This window comes from Semicossyphus pulcher, unplaced genomic scaffold (assembly GCF_022749685.1).
Source record: "Semicossyphus pulcher isolate SPU_LCO1_2020_fin unplaced genomic scaffold, fSemPul1.0.p SCAF_4, whole genome shotgun sequence".
NCBI classification, from domain to species: domain Eukaryota; kingdom Metazoa; phylum Chordata; class Actinopteri; order Labriformes; family Labridae; genus Semicossyphus; species Semicossyphus pulcher.
Window position 1 is genome coordinate 8,012,955 of NW_027211715.1, and position 17,555 is coordinate 8,030,509.

At 40.9% G+C, this 17,555-nt stretch overlaps 1 protein-coding gene across 3 annotated transcripts in view; it reads right to left on the reverse strand.

The window, feature by feature from the left end:
* Positions 1-1,349: 1,349 nt before the first annotated feature.
* Positions 1,350-17,555, reverse strand: part of nlgn1 (neuroligin 1) — a 294,360-nt gene continuing 278,154 nt past the window's right edge. For all 3 annotated transcript variants that reach the window (XM_069679485.1, XM_069679484.1, XM_069679486.1), the window contains 7 exons: positions 13,839-14,051; positions 12,369-12,635; positions 11,920-12,281; positions 10,822-10,982; positions 7,031-7,187; positions 6,157-6,234; positions 1,350-5,186 (listed from right to left, as the gene is read on the reverse strand). In XM_069679485.1, coding sequence (XP_069535586.1) covers positions 4,584-5,186; positions 6,157-6,234; positions 7,031-7,187; positions 10,822-10,982; positions 11,920-12,281; positions 12,369-12,635; positions 13,839-14,051 — 1,841 coding nt within the window. In that variant the 3' untranslated portion in view covers positions 1,350-4,583. The remainder of the gene's footprint in view (positions 5,187-6,156; positions 6,235-7,030; positions 7,188-10,821; positions 10,983-11,919; positions 12,282-12,368; positions 12,636-13,838; positions 14,052-17,555) is intronic.

A 17,555-nucleotide genomic window follows, 5' to 3' on the forward strand; every position in this document is an offset into this window, starting at 1 on the left:
CCTTCTTATTTAAGTTTTCAGTGATAGTTGCTGTGTTGTTAGCTTTCTCAATCTGCACAGCCGTTGCTTCTCTTTGAGGTGTAAAGGTCATCTGATGATTTTTTTTAAAAGTTGCAGCATTTCCGACTTTTGGGACTGTTTCAATTTCCTCTGGTAACCATGCTTCTCCTCTGTAGGTTTTAAAGCATGATAAAGCAATTTAATGCCTTGCCTTACTTATATAATACTTGATTCATGAGTCATTGCAGAGCTTACAGTCCAATACCTTTTTTAAGACTATCCGTCTAGTTTTACATCCTCAGGCAATTCAGCAGGACAGCCTGTTCTGTTCTGTTTTCATGTAGTCACCACACATGCTAAATCTTGTTAGCAGTTGCCACCATGCATAAAGCTTCTTGCAATTTCCATTTTTAATTTCTAATATGTCAGGTGCTGACCAGCACTTCTCTCCCTTTCCTCATGCTACATTTGGCTTGTGTTTATCACCTATCATCAATCAGACAATTGAACGCATGGCAAGTTATTAATTAGCATTCAGCCTCAGTTGTCAACTGCTTAGCATGGCCCTGCAATTGCCTGACTATTTACCCATCAATGCAATTACATGTTTAATTCAATGGGTGGGCCTTTCTTTGCCCCCGTGTCATTTCTCTGAGTAGTGCCTGAATTGGGCAGGTGCTCACAATTGTTCTCCTCCACTTCCTGTGATAGTTTCATGGACAGGATGTATTTAACTCTTTGAATTCTGATATGGAAATGAATCCACCAGTGAATACAGTTGTACTTTTGCTTAATATGATGTAATTTCTTGGATTATAATGTTTAATATCCATAAAATATGTACAACCTAAAAGTTTTTAACTTATGTTCAGGCTGTAAAGTCCTGTGGCCAGAGTGCAGCTGCCCTCTGTGTTTATAGCACTTTTTACACTGCACTTAACCTAATGACGTCATCAACAATAACACATGACGACACAAAAGATGGCTGCCCACATCTTAATATGCCATTTTTAACCGCATGTAAAATGGGATGTCTCCAAAATAAAGTCTTAGCTTGTGGGTGCAAAAGGTGGGAAGGCTCTAGCGATTACTCTTGGCTGCCCTTTGGAGGTTTCTCTGAAGAGGCTGTAATTTGCAATCCTAGTTTAAAAGTGAAAAGGTTTCTTGTGGTGCAATATGGCCAAAATGTTTCTTGATCCAAAATGGTTTTTAGTTGACGTGGTTTGACATGAAGTAAAATGTCATCCCAAATGTGGTTGTCATGACACTGCAAGACAATCATCTTAGACCAGATATATCTATATATCTAAATATATCTATATATATTTATATATATTTGGGTTGGCCATTGTGTCACATTAAGGAATTGATTGTTGTTATTATCTTTTAACACCTACATGATTATGTGAAGCTTTGAGCTGTTGAAACAAGTGAATTTCCCCCAATGGGAGAACAATAAAGTCCATCTTATCTTATCTGGTGGAGTGTTTGGTAGACACACCCGTTGGACCCTGACCAATCACAGCTTGCAGTTTCAGAATTTGCATGATTCAAATAGGCCTGTGACAAAGGTTACATATCTAAACAAGGTTCACCTTGTCACATTATGAAATGTATTTAAGCCATTCGCTTGAGTTACAAAAACAAGGTCAAGTAGTTTTAATATTGGTCCAATAAATCTTCTATCCAAGTGCAGGCAATCAGGGTGTTAGCTTATAGACAATATCTTGTGTAGATAGCAAAACAACTGGAATGCCCAGGCCTAATTACTTAGTACTTGGTTGTGTGTGAGGGTATTTGCACACTGGGCTTTAGTTGCAAATTTTTGTTTGTATGTGTTGACATACAAATGTCACGAAGGGACACACTAGACAGTTGATGCACTGCCAACAGACCTACAGGACAGATTGTTCCCAGATTCTGAAATTCCCACGTTTTCATGTTGTTAGCTTGTTTTTTACAGAGAAGGGTATTAAAAAGTCTCTGGCCCATGAGGATGATGTGTGATAATAGCCTTGCAATCTTTCTTTTGTTCAAATCCCAGATCAAGCTCTTGTGGTTCATTTCATCCAGAGAAACAATCTGGAGCCAACAGATGTAATTAGTTTATTCAATTTAAATCTTATCCCAAAAAGGCAACACTCTCAAAGACAGACTAGATTGTATCCCTCCCCCAACTAGCTCGTCTGCTGCAGTGTTATATGGGGTAACAGTAGTCTGCACTCATTATTTGAATGACTGCACAGTGCCTGTGAGCAAGCCAAAAGAGGCAGGATGTATTCTCACTACAGAGGCCTCCACACATCTACGCTTTAGTGAAGGGAAAACAGGGAGACAAGCGTTTCAGCTTACCAAGTAGCATCTCTGTGCCTGTGTACAGATCTTATATCCGAGCACAATAGGCTTGCCATCCAGGGTATTCAAATCTCCACTATACCCCCCATGACTCTTAAGCAACTGAATCTGACTGCAGACTGCCTTTCTGTTTGACATATTCCCACTCCGGTGGCTAACATTGTTAGCTGCCGAGGCTTCACTGACCTAAAGATGTGAGCGATGGCAAACAGCCTAGCAGGAGACGGCAAACTGAAGGCAGTGGGGATGCGAGGGGGGGATACTGTTTTGCTAAACAGCCCCACCTGTCAGCTCAGTAGAAAAGATGAGACAGTAGAGAATCTTTTGTAGAAAAGTGGGGCCCAAAAAAAAATAAATAAATAAAAGGAGTAGCTCTTTAAAGTGAGGTAAAGAAGGTTGACTGTGGGTCTCAGCTGCTATGGGAGGCCTTTCTTCTTCCTTCACACAAAGCAATGTGCCTCCAGAAGGGGTCAACCTTGACTTACGATGAAAACTACATGAAAAGTGCATCATGGGAATTAACCTACCCTTACCCTAGCGTTTCATCTCGTCCACTTTTCTGTGCATTTCTAGAGAGTTTCCACCCAATGTGATCTGTCTGTGCTTGGCCTTTGACTTGTATTAGTCACATACAGGTATTCATGTTTCACAGCTCTGCAGATCCTGGCTGGATAGAGGAAAAGAAAAGCCCAAAGATTCACTCTTTCACTATATTTTCTTCTCTCTCCCCCTGTCAATCAAAACACCTTCCAGTTAAAGGAAAGAAAAATATAATCGATGGAATAAACAGTGCAGGTAATTACTTCTATACGGTAAAGTGGTCCAATAGGTAGAATAGCAAAGAACACTGATCTCAACTGAAGGTACAATGAGTTTGATTGATACAGTGTAATGTGATTTACCCACTATCAAAAAATAGTACCAACACACAGAGTACAAAACTAGTCCTTATAAGCCCAGCTCCACTCAAGCTATATTATGTTATGCAAAAAAGTTTTACCATAGCCCCAGCCCTTCCCTTTCTGTCCCCAACATGAGCCCACAACATCCACAACCTGGAACTGCATTTCCCATGGTCCTGTGAGGGTGTGTGTTTTCCTGTAATCCAATCAGGAAATCCGTCTGAAATTGCTCCAATGCGAGGGAGAGGGTGAAAATTATTCTTAATAATGACATAATCAGCAGAGCAGCCATCAAGCAGATAAATTGTCATGCGCATCGTGCTAAAATATCCAATTATCCTTTGTCCCCCAGCTCTCTGTGTTGAAGTTGGAACTGCCAGAAAGCCAGTAGGTGGATCCCCATTTCCCACTGGTTCAGTCCTGCTGGCAGGTTTGCAGTATAGATGCCCCCCAAGAGAAGAGGGCTTAAACAGCCTTGGTGCTTAGTGTACAGATCTAGATATGTAAATAGGTTCTATACAATAAAATTGTTCCCGATCCTCAAAAATAAATGGATGAAAAGTATCTGTGACATTTTTTTCCTCAAAATGGTTCCATTGTGCATACAGGGTTTCTTTTTTCTTTGAAGTTCTCAGTCCTTCCTTTGCTCTATTCAGCTATTGTTTTTGCATTATCTTACATAGCCTCCATTTATGAAGTTAACACATGCCTAAATTGGTTTGCGCCGCATCTACTCTGTGCCCCACGAACAGAGTAATCTGCAGCGCGATGCCAAAGGAAAACAATATGTTTTCTTTCTTTTACAAAGTGCTCCCCTCTTCTCACCTCCGAGGCGTGTCTGATGCTCTGTTCTGCTTCCAGATAATACTGTCAAGCAGTCATTTGTCAAAGGATCCCGAAGGCCATATCTGTCGCTAGAAAGAAAAAGTAGTTTACTGTACCTTGTTTTGCTGCAATATCAGAACAGAAATAATAATAAAAAACATCCTCCTCCTTGTCTAAGCTTGTAAGGTTGTTTTTCTTCCACTGCGTATTTGTACTTTTTTCTCCTTGTCTTTTATTTTTCTACAAAAAACATAATTATTCTTTTTTTTTTTTCTCCTCTTGTCCAAACCCCAGTAATCCGTTGACTATATTCCCTCAGGTATGAACAGGGTGTCGTACAATCCCAGTGTAATTCCATGGGTGTCTGGCAACTCCAGGCTGGCGTTTCAGCTCCTGACACACCTGTTTGTCAGCATGTCGGCCATAAGTCTCTGCTGTAGCAGTGGCGTTAGATTTTGCCTCAGCCGCCAGAGTCCTGCCTGCGTGGGTGCATCCACGGGGCTATACCCGGGTGGTGGAGTGTGAGTGTGGGTGCGGGTGGGGCAGGGTATTATTCTGCCCACTTCCAGGGAAGGTGTTGAAAGAATGGAGCGAGGTGAGGCCCCCCATGGAGCTGGGGATCATGGTTATGGTGTTTGGCGTCATGAGCGGGATGTCATCTGGCGAGCGCCTCATGGCCAGAGTGTAGTCCGGCGGGCAGGCAGTCCTCAGCACCATGTCGTGCGGGTGCAGGGAGTCGCCCACCCCCCTGCAGTCCCGGTCCAGGTCTGAGTGCTGCTTCATCTGCAAGGACATGATCTCCTCCTCCTGAGTGTGAGCCAGGTCGTTGGCGGCGCTTCGCTGGGGGCTGCAGCGCCTGTGGACATCATGCCGGCGCTTGTCCTTCTTGTAGTAAAGTGCAGCGAAGGCCAGGATGTTGAGGAAGAGCAGGGAGGCTCCCACAGCAATGGTCACGGACAGCTCAGTGGAGTAGTCCCGCTGGTCCACCAGGTGTGGCTGGTTGTGGCTGTCCTGCGTCTCGGTGGGGAACGGGGTTGGGTTAGGGCGCTTGGTCACCAGAACCTTGGTCTTCGGGGTGCGGTTTGTAGCTTCTGGTGGTGGGATCTGAAGACAGGAAGTTAATGGTTAGTATAAAGTGTATTTGAAGAGTTTAAATTATGTTCAAGGATATATTGTGTGAGAAGGTATTTGGTTAAATAGCCACACTTTGGCCAAGTTTGATTTTTTTATTCAGCACCACAGCTCTTTGTGAGTGTGTGTGAAATCATTTGCTCTTAAAAGGTATAATAAGTAGGATTTTCATAGAAAAATTAAATATAGACTTTTACAAATATAATATAATATAAATCATCACTTCTGGGCCTCTATACATGTGTGTTGGTGAGTGTACAGACCCTTGTGTGACCCTTCCCTCTGCATCTATTCTGTTGTTTTGCTTTGCACAGGACGTTTTCGGGAGGGGCGCTGTTGTGGTTCCCTGAGCCAATCACAGTGTACAGGTGAGTATGGGAGTGGTTCAAATCAGCAACTGGGCCCCATTCAGACCAGCGAACATGGCGAAAGAGTGATGTTGGCCTTAATTCTATTGGACATGTAGGTGCCTCAAACCAGGTAGGACAAGCTAATCGGCGGTTAGAATGCTAGGGCAAAGCTAACAGCTGGTTAGCATGCTAGCGTAAAATTAACAGGAGGTTAGCGCAAAGGTGACCATGATGCTGTTGGTGTTAGCTCCGCGTGGTGGGCGTGTTCTCACACGACATAGTGAGAGTGAACTTCTGGTGAGGAAGAGCCCAGGAGGAGGGGCCCAGTCTGAATGTGTTGTTGACAAAATGCAAGGAAAAATCCTACTTATTATATCTTTAACAAATTTTAATGTTTCATATGATGTATTAACAGAAGCTCACCAGAGCCACCTGACGACAGGATAAGAAAAAAGTAGGGTCAACAAACATTCTAAATATTACATTTTAAAATGATTTTTCTTTAAATTGCTTCGGTCTAATTGTTGTGAAGTGAACGACCCAGGTAGTTATTTTTTAGAAGCAGGGTGAGGTATAGATGATTAAGTTCCAACCTTGGTGGTGGTGGGGATGAGCTGTGTGACCTCGTTTAGGCTGTGCAGATGAGGAACCAGCTCCAACCACAAGTTGACCTGAGGAGAGGAGAGAGAATATGGAGTGAGAGAGTAAATAGAAAAAAACTGTACATGAGAACTGCCTTGAGAAGAGCATGCCAAAGTGAGAGTGACATTACGTTAGGATGAGGATGTAATCATTTTTACAACTTTGATGCTTAAAAAAAATTGTAAATAAATGTTAATCTCAGTTTTCCAAAATGACCATAAGCTATTTCACATATAAGTGGCAGACTTGATCAGTACAAGACAATCACATGTAACAGGATCAGATAAGGACCTGAGTATTTGGTATGAGTGAAGGTGAAATTCATGGGGGAAGTAGGGTACTGCAGTAGCAAACAATATACAACCCAGTAACAAATATAGACCTACAACATGAGAATATGAGTGCAATAGAATAAGAAATAATAGAACCCTAGAAAATACGACTATATAAACACATAAGGACCAGAGATGTTGTTAGGAAGATTACAGTTGGGAAGCATTTGACTCTAAAGAAAACCTTCACAAAGTAGCCTCATGTTGTCCTGAACTGCAGTGATGTAATTATGTTTCTAAGGGCTATGTTGTTACTGTTAGGAGTAAAAATAATGAAGTGCAATTATTACATAACTATAAGCGTTGTTTATTTTAATCTGGTTACATAATTATAATGAAAAGCCAAAGTGACCACTGATCTTCAGTAGAGATTGTCAGGAAAAATATGTGTATTCCAATCCAAGATGGCTATTGTCTGTGTTCAGTACAGGAGGTGTTAAACAGAAGGATCAACATCAAAATTAAGAGTGCACTCTGTAATATCTGACTGTACCTTGTTGGCTCGGTAGTGCTCTTTGACCCGCGGCTTCAGGCCAATGTGCAGGTAAAGCTGGTCCTTCTGGTTGTAGCGTGTCCAGGCCACTTCCTCAAAGCGATTGGGCTTGGTGTGGATGAACTTTGTGTCTTGTGGGACCGGCTGGTTTGGGTCCCTGAAAAAAAAAGGAAAGAAGGAAAGGGATATTGATGAAATAATTCACAGAGATGCACTGATTGTTCAAAGGCAGACCCATAAAGAAGCCTTTTTTGAAACAATGCATCTATATTATGCAACCCCTTTCCTGGCCAATACCTAACATTTATCTTACCATGTGGATGTTTACTTTGTGGTAAGGACTTTAAGTAAACTAAAGGTAGAATAGACCACTGAGACATGACTGTTTATTAAAAATTTAATTTTGACCTAAGTGTAGCATCTCCCTCAGGCTAATCAGAGTAATTACGAGAATAGAGGTACGCAGTGGTGAGCAGCAGCCCGGAGGCTTCATCAAATATTAATCAACAGTTTCTGAGATATCACACCTGATAAAATCAAAAAAGGTCAAAATGGATATTATTGCTCACAGATGATTGGTTTTCTAAAGATTCTGATTACATGAAAAGGTCTTAAGATAGATAATAACATGAGAAGTTTCCCTAATTTTGAAGTTTAATTCAAATGCTATAAAAAATATCATTATTTCACATGAACTAATGGGATTATACCTACTTAAAGTGCTCGTTCGCCGATTTCAACCTCAGTCCTATCGTGCTATTATGGGGAGCTAATGCCATTATGGTATGGTAAAAAAAGCTATTTCGCTCCGTGACTTTGGAGGACGCTATCCGCTTCTCCGATGGGCCCTGGAAAACCTGGGAGCTTGTGAAACTTCACTTCCTCAATCTAGGACGCCCGCCTCCAATGTCACGTCTCATTCAAAATCGTCAGGTTTAAAATGTAGACTACAGACCTAAAGATTTTTTTGACGATCCACCGGTATATTCTCGCTGTATTTCAGATTCTTTACCGCTCTGAGCCATTGCCGGCAGCGAAAACGGTACTATTTCACTCCAATGTCTCACGCTGGGCTGTTTCCTGCAGAGGGAGGGGCGCGATGCATGCTGGGTGTTGTAGGAATGTAGAATGGGCAAAACTACGACCCATTTGTCCAACTTTCGCCACAGTTATGGCGCCAATTTCAAATAATGCTTCTATTACAGAGAGCAAATTGACCCTTTAAGTAGCAAAGAAGTACGTTTGGGTAAAAATGCAGCTCAACCATGCAGATAGCTTTCATTGTGCTTTAGAAGTTGCTATAAATAAAATTCACATATGGCTACTATTTCAATCTAATGTACCATCTAATTTTGGTAGTTTAATTAGAATAAGGGCAACACATGAATGAACTGTATCGTACACGCAGGTCAGCCACTCTATATGAACTCTCCCCTTATATTCAGTACAGAGCAGCTATGGGCATATTTCACATGGGATCCTTTGCTAAATAGACCCACTTACACTTAATCTGGGCTGAACAGAGCCAGCCATGTGAGCTATGGAAGCCCATTCAGACCCACTGAGCGCCCCATTGTCTGAGAGCAGCATGTGGAGCCAGCCAGACCCCATCAGGAACACGCTTAACCATTCAAATTGGTGGCATAAATCTCTTAGGTACCCGGCATTCCACGTCAATTTGGGGTTATATATGTAGATAATTAGAGCCTTTCTGTTCCCCTCAGGGCTACTGGGCAGTGCACAGAAAAAGCCAATGTCCCCCCATTACGCTCTCAAAAAACAATTACCGCTGTGACTATATGCTGAAAGGCAACGTGGGACAGAAGGAGGGAAAAAAGGATTTTAATTTCATCCCATCGAGAATGTCACTCTTCAGGCTACGTCCATTAATTAAGAATGTATTTGAAGATATGTAGAGGGTATCTGTGTGGAATACCAATTACACTGCACAGTCCATAAAACAGGATAGCACAATTCACTACTCCTGGTCATCAAATGTAGGTTAATATTGAGGAAACACAATTACAATGAAATCATCAATTAGTTCATGAGCTTGTAACTGTGTGTTGATCAAGGGATTTCAGAACACACGCCCACAAAGAGTGTTTAAATCACCCTTGGGCTGCCCTTTTATAGATTTACTGGATGTTCTGCATATGCACATCTTGAATCTTGCAAATGAGATTTCTCCATGCACAATGGAGTTCTTATTTATTTTTTTAATCAGAAATCATGCCATCAACTTTTTTTGATTATTTAAATTTGTAAAGTCCTGTTGGTTGTGCATCTTCTTTTTAACAAACACTGTTCCAGACCTTTCATGGTATTTCATGGTATTAGCCATAATATGTCTCACATTTCTGTGTTACCAGTCTTTGATTTCATTCTGTGCATTTACTTGCACTGAAGTAACCAGGCCGTCTCAGTTAAAAGGCATTGATTCACTCTGCACAACAGCCCGGTAGATCTCCTTCAGCAGCTCAGTTATCAGACTTCGCCTCAACTTTTTACCTTATCTTGGAAGCATGGATTTCTAATTTTAACTGTCGAAGTGAGAAAAAGATGCTGTGTCAGACCAGATTTTAAAGAACACATTTTGGGTGTGTTGGCCTGAGTGTGAGTGAGCTGAGAGCAGTTAGAGGAGGAGATATACTAGACAGGGTGGAGATTCTCCTCACAGCATGAGAGTCACTGAATTGGACAATTAGTTAAAAGAGACCTATTAGACTTAAAGAGGATGATTGTTTATTTCAATTTAAATTGGACTTTGGATGGAATTATTTTAAAAATAAAGACCAATCTATCCATCCGCTCCGCTGTTACTCTCCCACTAACTGAAGTCTTTTCTATGGTCATATGCACTTGTAAAAAGAAGACTAGAATCCCTGTTTCCCTAACATCTAGCCAAGATATTGGTGTAACATGGGATAATTTTACCTGCGTAAACAAATCCCCTACATGATAGAAAATAGAAATCAGGTTTCTCTTATTCATATCACCTACTGGAAGAAGTAGAATTTAACTGGGTTACTTTGGTACTCATAAATGCACCGATTGATTAAAGTTTGTTGACTTTCCTAGCTTCTTTCCTAGCTTATGCAACTTTTGCTGATATTAACAAATGCAAGGGATATATAGACTTTAAAGCTCCTGTGAGTTTTTTCGCTGGATATGAAACAGACTGAAATTAATTCTGACCTACAAAAGCAAACGCAGCATTAGTAACAAGATTGATTATTTCTATATTGTTATTTTTAATGCCTGAAAGTGCTGGCGGGGGGTACGTGTCAGATGAAGTGATTAACTGCACGCTGCCTTCGTTTACATTTTCCAAGGCAAAAAATTAAACTGAGTGATACTTATGATTGTTAAAGAAAGTCTGAAGAGATTTTCTTCAGCATATACAGGACAAAATCAGCAATGAGATATGAGGTAAAGGTTTGTCCACAGGGGGCGCCAAAATCAACACAAACTGAAAGTTCCTCACAGCAGCTTTAAACTAAATCTTCTATTTCCTTAAAAACCACAGACAAAACATGTGCTATACTACTAGAGACATCAATGCTCACGTAAAAGTTTCACACAATGAAACCCCTTTTTTTATTGCTACTAGCTACAGAATGGGACAAATGTTATCTTGAATCGAATCTATGCCAGTTGGAGCACTTAATATGTAATCTGTTAACTTTCTATGTAATCAAAGTTTTGATGGTATTGTCCCTGTTCATGGGAATACCACATAGGAAGAGTTGTACTGGCCCTAAAGAACCATGTTTGTCATGTCATCATACCCGGTCTTGGCGAAGTTGGTCCAGTAGGTCATGACCACAGCGCTGAGCATCACATCGTTCTTGGAGAAATTGCAGGGAAACAGCTCTGTTGGTCCAATCATAGGAAGGCCAAACACATACGGGATCTCATCTCCGTGAGCTGCATCTGCCCATGGTGGAACCTAATGAGCGACGGATGAATCAAATCAGATCAGTATTATTTCATTTATGCAACAGACACAGGTCATTGAAGGCATTATTAGTGTTGCAGACACACAGTCGATAGTGTGACACACAGACGGCTCAAAGAAGCTGGGAATACTTTTGAGACAGAAAGGGGAAATTAGGTAACTTTTTTAATAATATTTTGCCTACCAGATGTGGCCCATTATTCAGTGCATTACAGAGCCAGACAGGATGAAAAATGAAGGGATGGGAGAGAGCAGCTTTGAGCTGAAATTTAAACAAAATGTTTGAAGCAAATGTAGCTGTAGCCTGAGAAATAAAAAATATGCCAAAAAAAAATGTTGGGATTTATTCACTAGTCCTCACTTTCTGTCTGGACTGCACAATTAGCCGTAGTAGTTGTGTTTAAGCAACACACTAAATATGCAAAAAAGTAAAAAGTAGGAGTAAGAGTTAGGAGGCCAAAATGTTAAGCTGCAGAATATTAAGTATTCATTTGGTGTGGAGACAATAATAGAATGAACTGGGGTTCCTGCTTGTTCTGTGATCAGTGAAGAGATTACAAAGTCTTGGCTGGTTGTGGAGGGTTAAAAAAGGGTTCTGTTTTTACAGTTTCCCATTCAGAACCAGACCGATTCAAAGTCCACAAATCAAACATGATGGTGGTGATTCAGGTACCTTACACTAGTCTACTTGAGACCACCTTCAGAGCTGATACAACAGAAGTAACAGCTGTAAAAGCTTCAATTACAGGTAGTCTTTCTGGACAATAAGCTACAAATTTGTGGCTTTGCATTGTTTGTCTATGTGAGCAGTCACTCAAAAGCTTCACCCAGAAAGACAAAAAACAAGTCTGCTGTATTTTGTAACTTTCATATTATTATTGACGCTTCATGAAGTAGATGCACCATTACCCAGGCATCCGAGACCCACCTGTTCCGTCTGACAGTGGTGATAGAAGGCATAGAAGTATGTTGGCGACCCAAAGCTGGAGTGCAGATCTGCTGTGGCGACAGCCGGTGCCACCCACTGGTGATCGGTGAAAAGGGCCAGCAGTGTCTTTCGCCGGGTCTCTGGGTTGTGCCTATCAGCCCAGTCGGTGTACATGAACTTTATGGTCTCTCGGAGGATGTCTTTTCCCTCTGGGTAGCCATAGAGGTCATCCACAAAGCTGGACACGGCGTAGTCAAAGTCATTTGCCTGAACGCCGTTTTCGTTGTCAACGATGAGCTCCACGAACTTAAGGCCCTCACCCTGGTTGACTCCCAGCATGATGTCGTAGTTTAGGAACTCACCTTAAAAAAGATGGGGCGGATGGTTAAAGTAGAAATACAGGGTAAGAAAACTGTAAATTGCCAGCTGTTATGAAAGTGAACAAATACCTTGCTCCATAAGTATCTGAGGGTCATCTGGTATAACATCTCCATCAATAACAGGTCCAAAGGCGATGTGGTAGCGAGCCGGCTGAATGTCTTGATCCACTAGCTCCTTGTAATGTTTTCTCTGAAGGCATGCCACAAGCTCTACAGTGTCCTCCAGGTTACAGCCCACCTTACGGGCCAGCATCCGGGCATACTTGGCCGGCTGAAAACTGACGGCCCAGCTGGATAGAGCTGTGCCACTCTGGGCGATAGCCCTCTGGAACAGGCCTGGAGACAAAAGAGGGCAAGGAGGAAAGAAAGAACAGAATAGATTAGAGATCTCTGTCTAGTAACATAAAAAGAACAACGTGGGAAACAGGCAGGAGATTATGATGAAGTAAAGTGGTATAAAAGTGCTTCCCTTGCTCTAAAGGCAAGAGCTCAGGAATATTTATCTTACCTGGATAAAATCAACAAGATTTACAAACTGCACCAATCATTTGTTTCTGAACTGTCAGCTTGGTTAAAATAAGGCTGGGAAAATTCTATTTTCTATTAACTCATCAAAGAGCTGCACCTTTGCACTGGGTGACATATTCATTTATTACCATGCACAGACATTGTGGTTTATTTTGAGTCTAGCCCACCAACACAATCCTCACGGTGAGACTCCCATGACAGTTGGAGACAGCCAAAGGCTTATGTCTGAGTTATCTCTAGCCTTACTAACATGTAGTTGTAAAATGGGAATTTTGAATTCCGAAAAGGCAAATTAAGAGAGTACCAAATTCAAACTTTTACCAAGCCAATGTCCTTCCAAAATTATATTACACCCTTCAACTTTATGTTGATCTGTTTTTGAACGCTACATTAAACCAACAAGTTACTTTTCTATTTCTTTTTCACAGGTTTATGAAAAAATCCTGCAAATTATTGTTGAAGAAAACAACTTCTATCAGCTGTGTCCATAATGTCTGGCCATTTAAAATCATACATGATATTTCTATGACCAGTTTATTTAAACATGTCCATTTATTATTATTTTTTGTACAAAAACTTAATGAAAGATTTTCATTGTTGGCAGAAGTCACAGAAAACAGTGGTCAGCTTGCATGGTCTCGACTTGGCAGCTAGTGGGGATGCTAATGACATTTTCCTTATTGGTTATGAAACTCTAACCTTGCAGGTCTTTTTTTTTTTCACTTTTTGTGTGCCACTTTTCACAACATACATTTTCACTATGAACCAACTAACTTGAGTCTTAGTGCCACAGAAAATGGTTGAAACTAACAGACGTATTATTGAAATTACCTCAAGTCCACAGTCTGTCTCTTTCATACCTTTACTGAATGTGGTAGCTCATTCTGTACATGAAGCAGCACTTATAAATGGAAGCACATGTTTTTTTTTCTCTCTGCTCTGATCATACGGAAAACGTAAAAGCAGTTCATGTTCTGTGTGTTGAATTCCCGGGTGACTTGTGCTTTTCACCTTTGGTGGAGTTGCTCCAGCGGTTGCCCTCAGAGTAGTGAGACAGCGTGAGCAGGTTGACACAGGAAGCTCCGGCGCCTGAGCCGAACACAGTGATACGTAACGGGTCGCCGCCGAAGGCTGCAATGTTCTCGCTGGTCCAACGCAGTGCCTGGATCAGGTCCAGCAAACCGTAATTCCCCTTAGCTGCCTGGTCACCTGTGCTCAGGAACCCTGCAAGAGAAGAACAAAGAATAGAGGAGACATTAGTAACAGGCTTCTTTTAACTATTATTACAGTCTAAGATAAAAGGGGTTATTTGTTTAATAAATGTAGCAGTTCTTATCATTTTGCCTGTGAGAAAAACACATTTTTCTCTCTTTTTTTTATTTTTGGAAGTATAGTGTGACTAACACAGGAGTTATCCACTTTGCCTCTAAATTTGTAGGTCAATTTTGTTTGATTATCAACAATCAGAGAAAAACATCAGCACAGCCTGAAATGAATGTTAGAGCAGATACAAAGCAACATACATACATGACATTTCGACAAACTATTATTTTTGCCCTATAAGAAAAATATATTTTAAATTTATTGAAGTTTGCGATAATTATCCCCTATTAAATGAAACACAAAGACCGCCAGGGACTCAACTATTTATACTTTATACTTTTTATACTCCACTTATATTCTTTTTTGGATCTCTTCTATTAAAATAAAATAATCACAAATCCACTTTTGGACCACTCGAGCATTACTGCCAGCAGATAACGAGGCATATTTCTCCGTTGTACAGGGAAAACCAACAGGCCTGGCTCTAATAATTTGCTGCAATAAAACAAGAATTATTACCCTGTAGAGCCACTTAAAGTGCGGATACGCTAAATATAACACAGACCGACTCATTCTGGAGAGAGACATGTCTAAATCTATGATCCAGCCCCAAATAGAACTTACAGTAGGATGATTATAAGAGGGGGTCATGTGTTATGAAAACAAGTCTTTGCTCCAACAGTTTTTTGTGAAGAGTAACAAAAAATAAATTAATATCACTTCTATTATTGTTAAAAATTATTTCATTTGGCCCAAACATATCAGTTTAATTATTTTTGGAACCAACAGGAGAGAAAAAATAATACAAACTCTTCAATAGATCAGTTTTAGCCTTTATTGTTCAAACTCTGCATCAGACTATGACTGCCTTAGAATACAACCCCAATGCCTGATGGCATACGACATAATGCTTTCATGATGTGTGTTGTCACCCTGCATGAACCGTTAAACATACTGTAGCTCAACTGAACAAATTGCATTGCAAAGTCACTTGTTTTTGTACTTGTGACCATAATTCGCAGTACTTATCACAATAAGTAAAACAAGTAACTGCTGAAATCTGGACCCACAGTAACATTGCCAAAAAATTACGTCTAATAAAGCCTGAAGCCTAAACTGAGGAGGTAACAGAAGAAATCAGACCGTCAGACAAGTGTGACAAAGATGAAGCCAAAGTACTGTATAGAATACAATTAAATTAAAAATTGGTTAAATTTTTAAACAGGAAAGCTGTGCCCACACCACTACGTTTCTTTCCTTAATCCAACTTGTTTTAGCAACAAATAATAAATAGATCTGAGCAATACACATTTCCAATACAATTTTACCAATGGCAAAAAAGGACACAAATAACATATAGGCTGTAGAACGTAGGAATAAGCTGCAACATAGTAATGAAATAATTGATAAAAATGCAAATATTAATCAATGTTCTAAAGCTATGGTCTTTCATTAGGAGTAATATAGTACCTGAGCAACCATTACATTAAATACCACATCAATCTAAACCCAACCCCTCCTCATTCTACTTCCCCATTCCCCTTCTTTTCCTCCCCCTATTCAATTAAACCTCTCAGGTACTATACTCCTCGTCAATACAGCAGCATAAAGATCCAGTTCTAGTATGAATGTTCGAGTCCATGCACCTCAAGTATACCCACAGGAGAGCTCGAGCCTTTTAGAGCAATCTATGACCAACACCCCCCCGCCCACACACACACACACACACATACACACACGCACACACACACACCATCACCACCTCCCTCTCCCTCTGATTTCCATACTAAAAGCTCCATTACCTGCTGCAGGTGTCCAGGGATTTTCCCACACCCATCAACCCCTCTCATGAACCTTCCCTCCCCACCCACTTATGCTCACAGATTTCCTTCCCTGTCCTCTTTTACGTTTTCATTCTCACCATTGTAACACTGACTAAATGGAGTGCTCATTACACAGTGTCAGTCAACACTACAGTTCATTTCCACAGGGGTGCATTCAGGCCACATGTATAGAGACATGTGGAGTAGCCTCTGAGGATGTTTGTGCTCCTGTAATACACTGCAGAAAGGAATGATGTCACAACTGCTCTGGGAATAAATACTGTACACTTATATCAATGTCTTTAAGCTAAAATCTGATATATGTCGTTAATTCCTCAGCATGAACAAGTAAAGGCCTGTTAAAAAGCATCGAGAGGGAGTGTTCATTTATTTGGACAGCACTAATTCCATCAGTACAACAACAGAGTTATGCAATCGTCCCCAATCTCCTGCTCTGTTTGTTGTTTTTAAAAAGACACTGTACTACTTTGCAGTTCTTGAGTTCACACAGTTTTTCTACTGTCACTAAAATTCTACATTTGCTGTGGATACTTCACATTATTAGTACTGCAAGAAGGGGTGCTGGTTTAGGTCTGTCGGTAGAGCAGGCACCCCATATACCGAGGCTACAGTCCTCCCCCACTCTCCTCTGCAAGAAAGCTGTTGCTTCAACAAGCGAAATTTGCACAAGTGGTGTGATGTGTCATTGATAAGGAATTTAAGTTAAACCAACAGGAATTAAAACTCACAGCAAGTAACAGCACTGAGAAGGCCTGGTTCTACAATGACATGACTTAAGGTGCCTCTGAAATCGGGGGTGCATTAGTAGCTACACTGCCGGCTTAGAGTTCGACTGTTGAGCGGTTAGATCAAAATGCTCTGCTTATAATACCAAAATGTAAAACCGGTGCCTAATATGCTTGAGTGGCTCACAGTGGTGGCTTGGAGTTGCTATGGAAGACTAAGATTTGGCCAAGCAACTGCCCTCCAAGGCATTCCTTATGAAAACTTAAATCATATATGTGAAAATCAAAAACAATGTGATACTTTAATGATAAATTGTTTTCACCCAAATTTCAACTGAAGTTGCAAAATATCAACATGAGGGTGTAATGCATACTTTTGCACCCCAGTAGAACTGCGTCTAGTGGATGTGCACTGTACAAAAAGGAGACACCATCAGTTCATTCTCATCCTGCTGTAAACAGGAAATCTCTCTCCCACACATGTGCTTCACACATAAACCACACATGCTCACAAACATGCGCTGCTTCATACAGTTAGCTTGGACTTCCTCTTGGCAAACAAGTACAGTACATTTGCAATCTGCAGGCTCTCACCGACAGACACCCACAGACCTGCTTGTCCCTCGGCTGACTGTTTAATTGAGTTCATTCCTTTTCTATTTGCTTTCCGCCGGCTTATTTATTTATTTGCGTGTTTCTTGATCAAAGCCTAATCTCGTGGAAGCAACAGAAGCCATCTACAAGAAAGATTTTAATTGATTCAATTTAGCTGCAGTGCAGGGATGGGCTGGCAATCACAAAGAGCGAGGCAGGAAGAATGATTAGTACGGCAACAG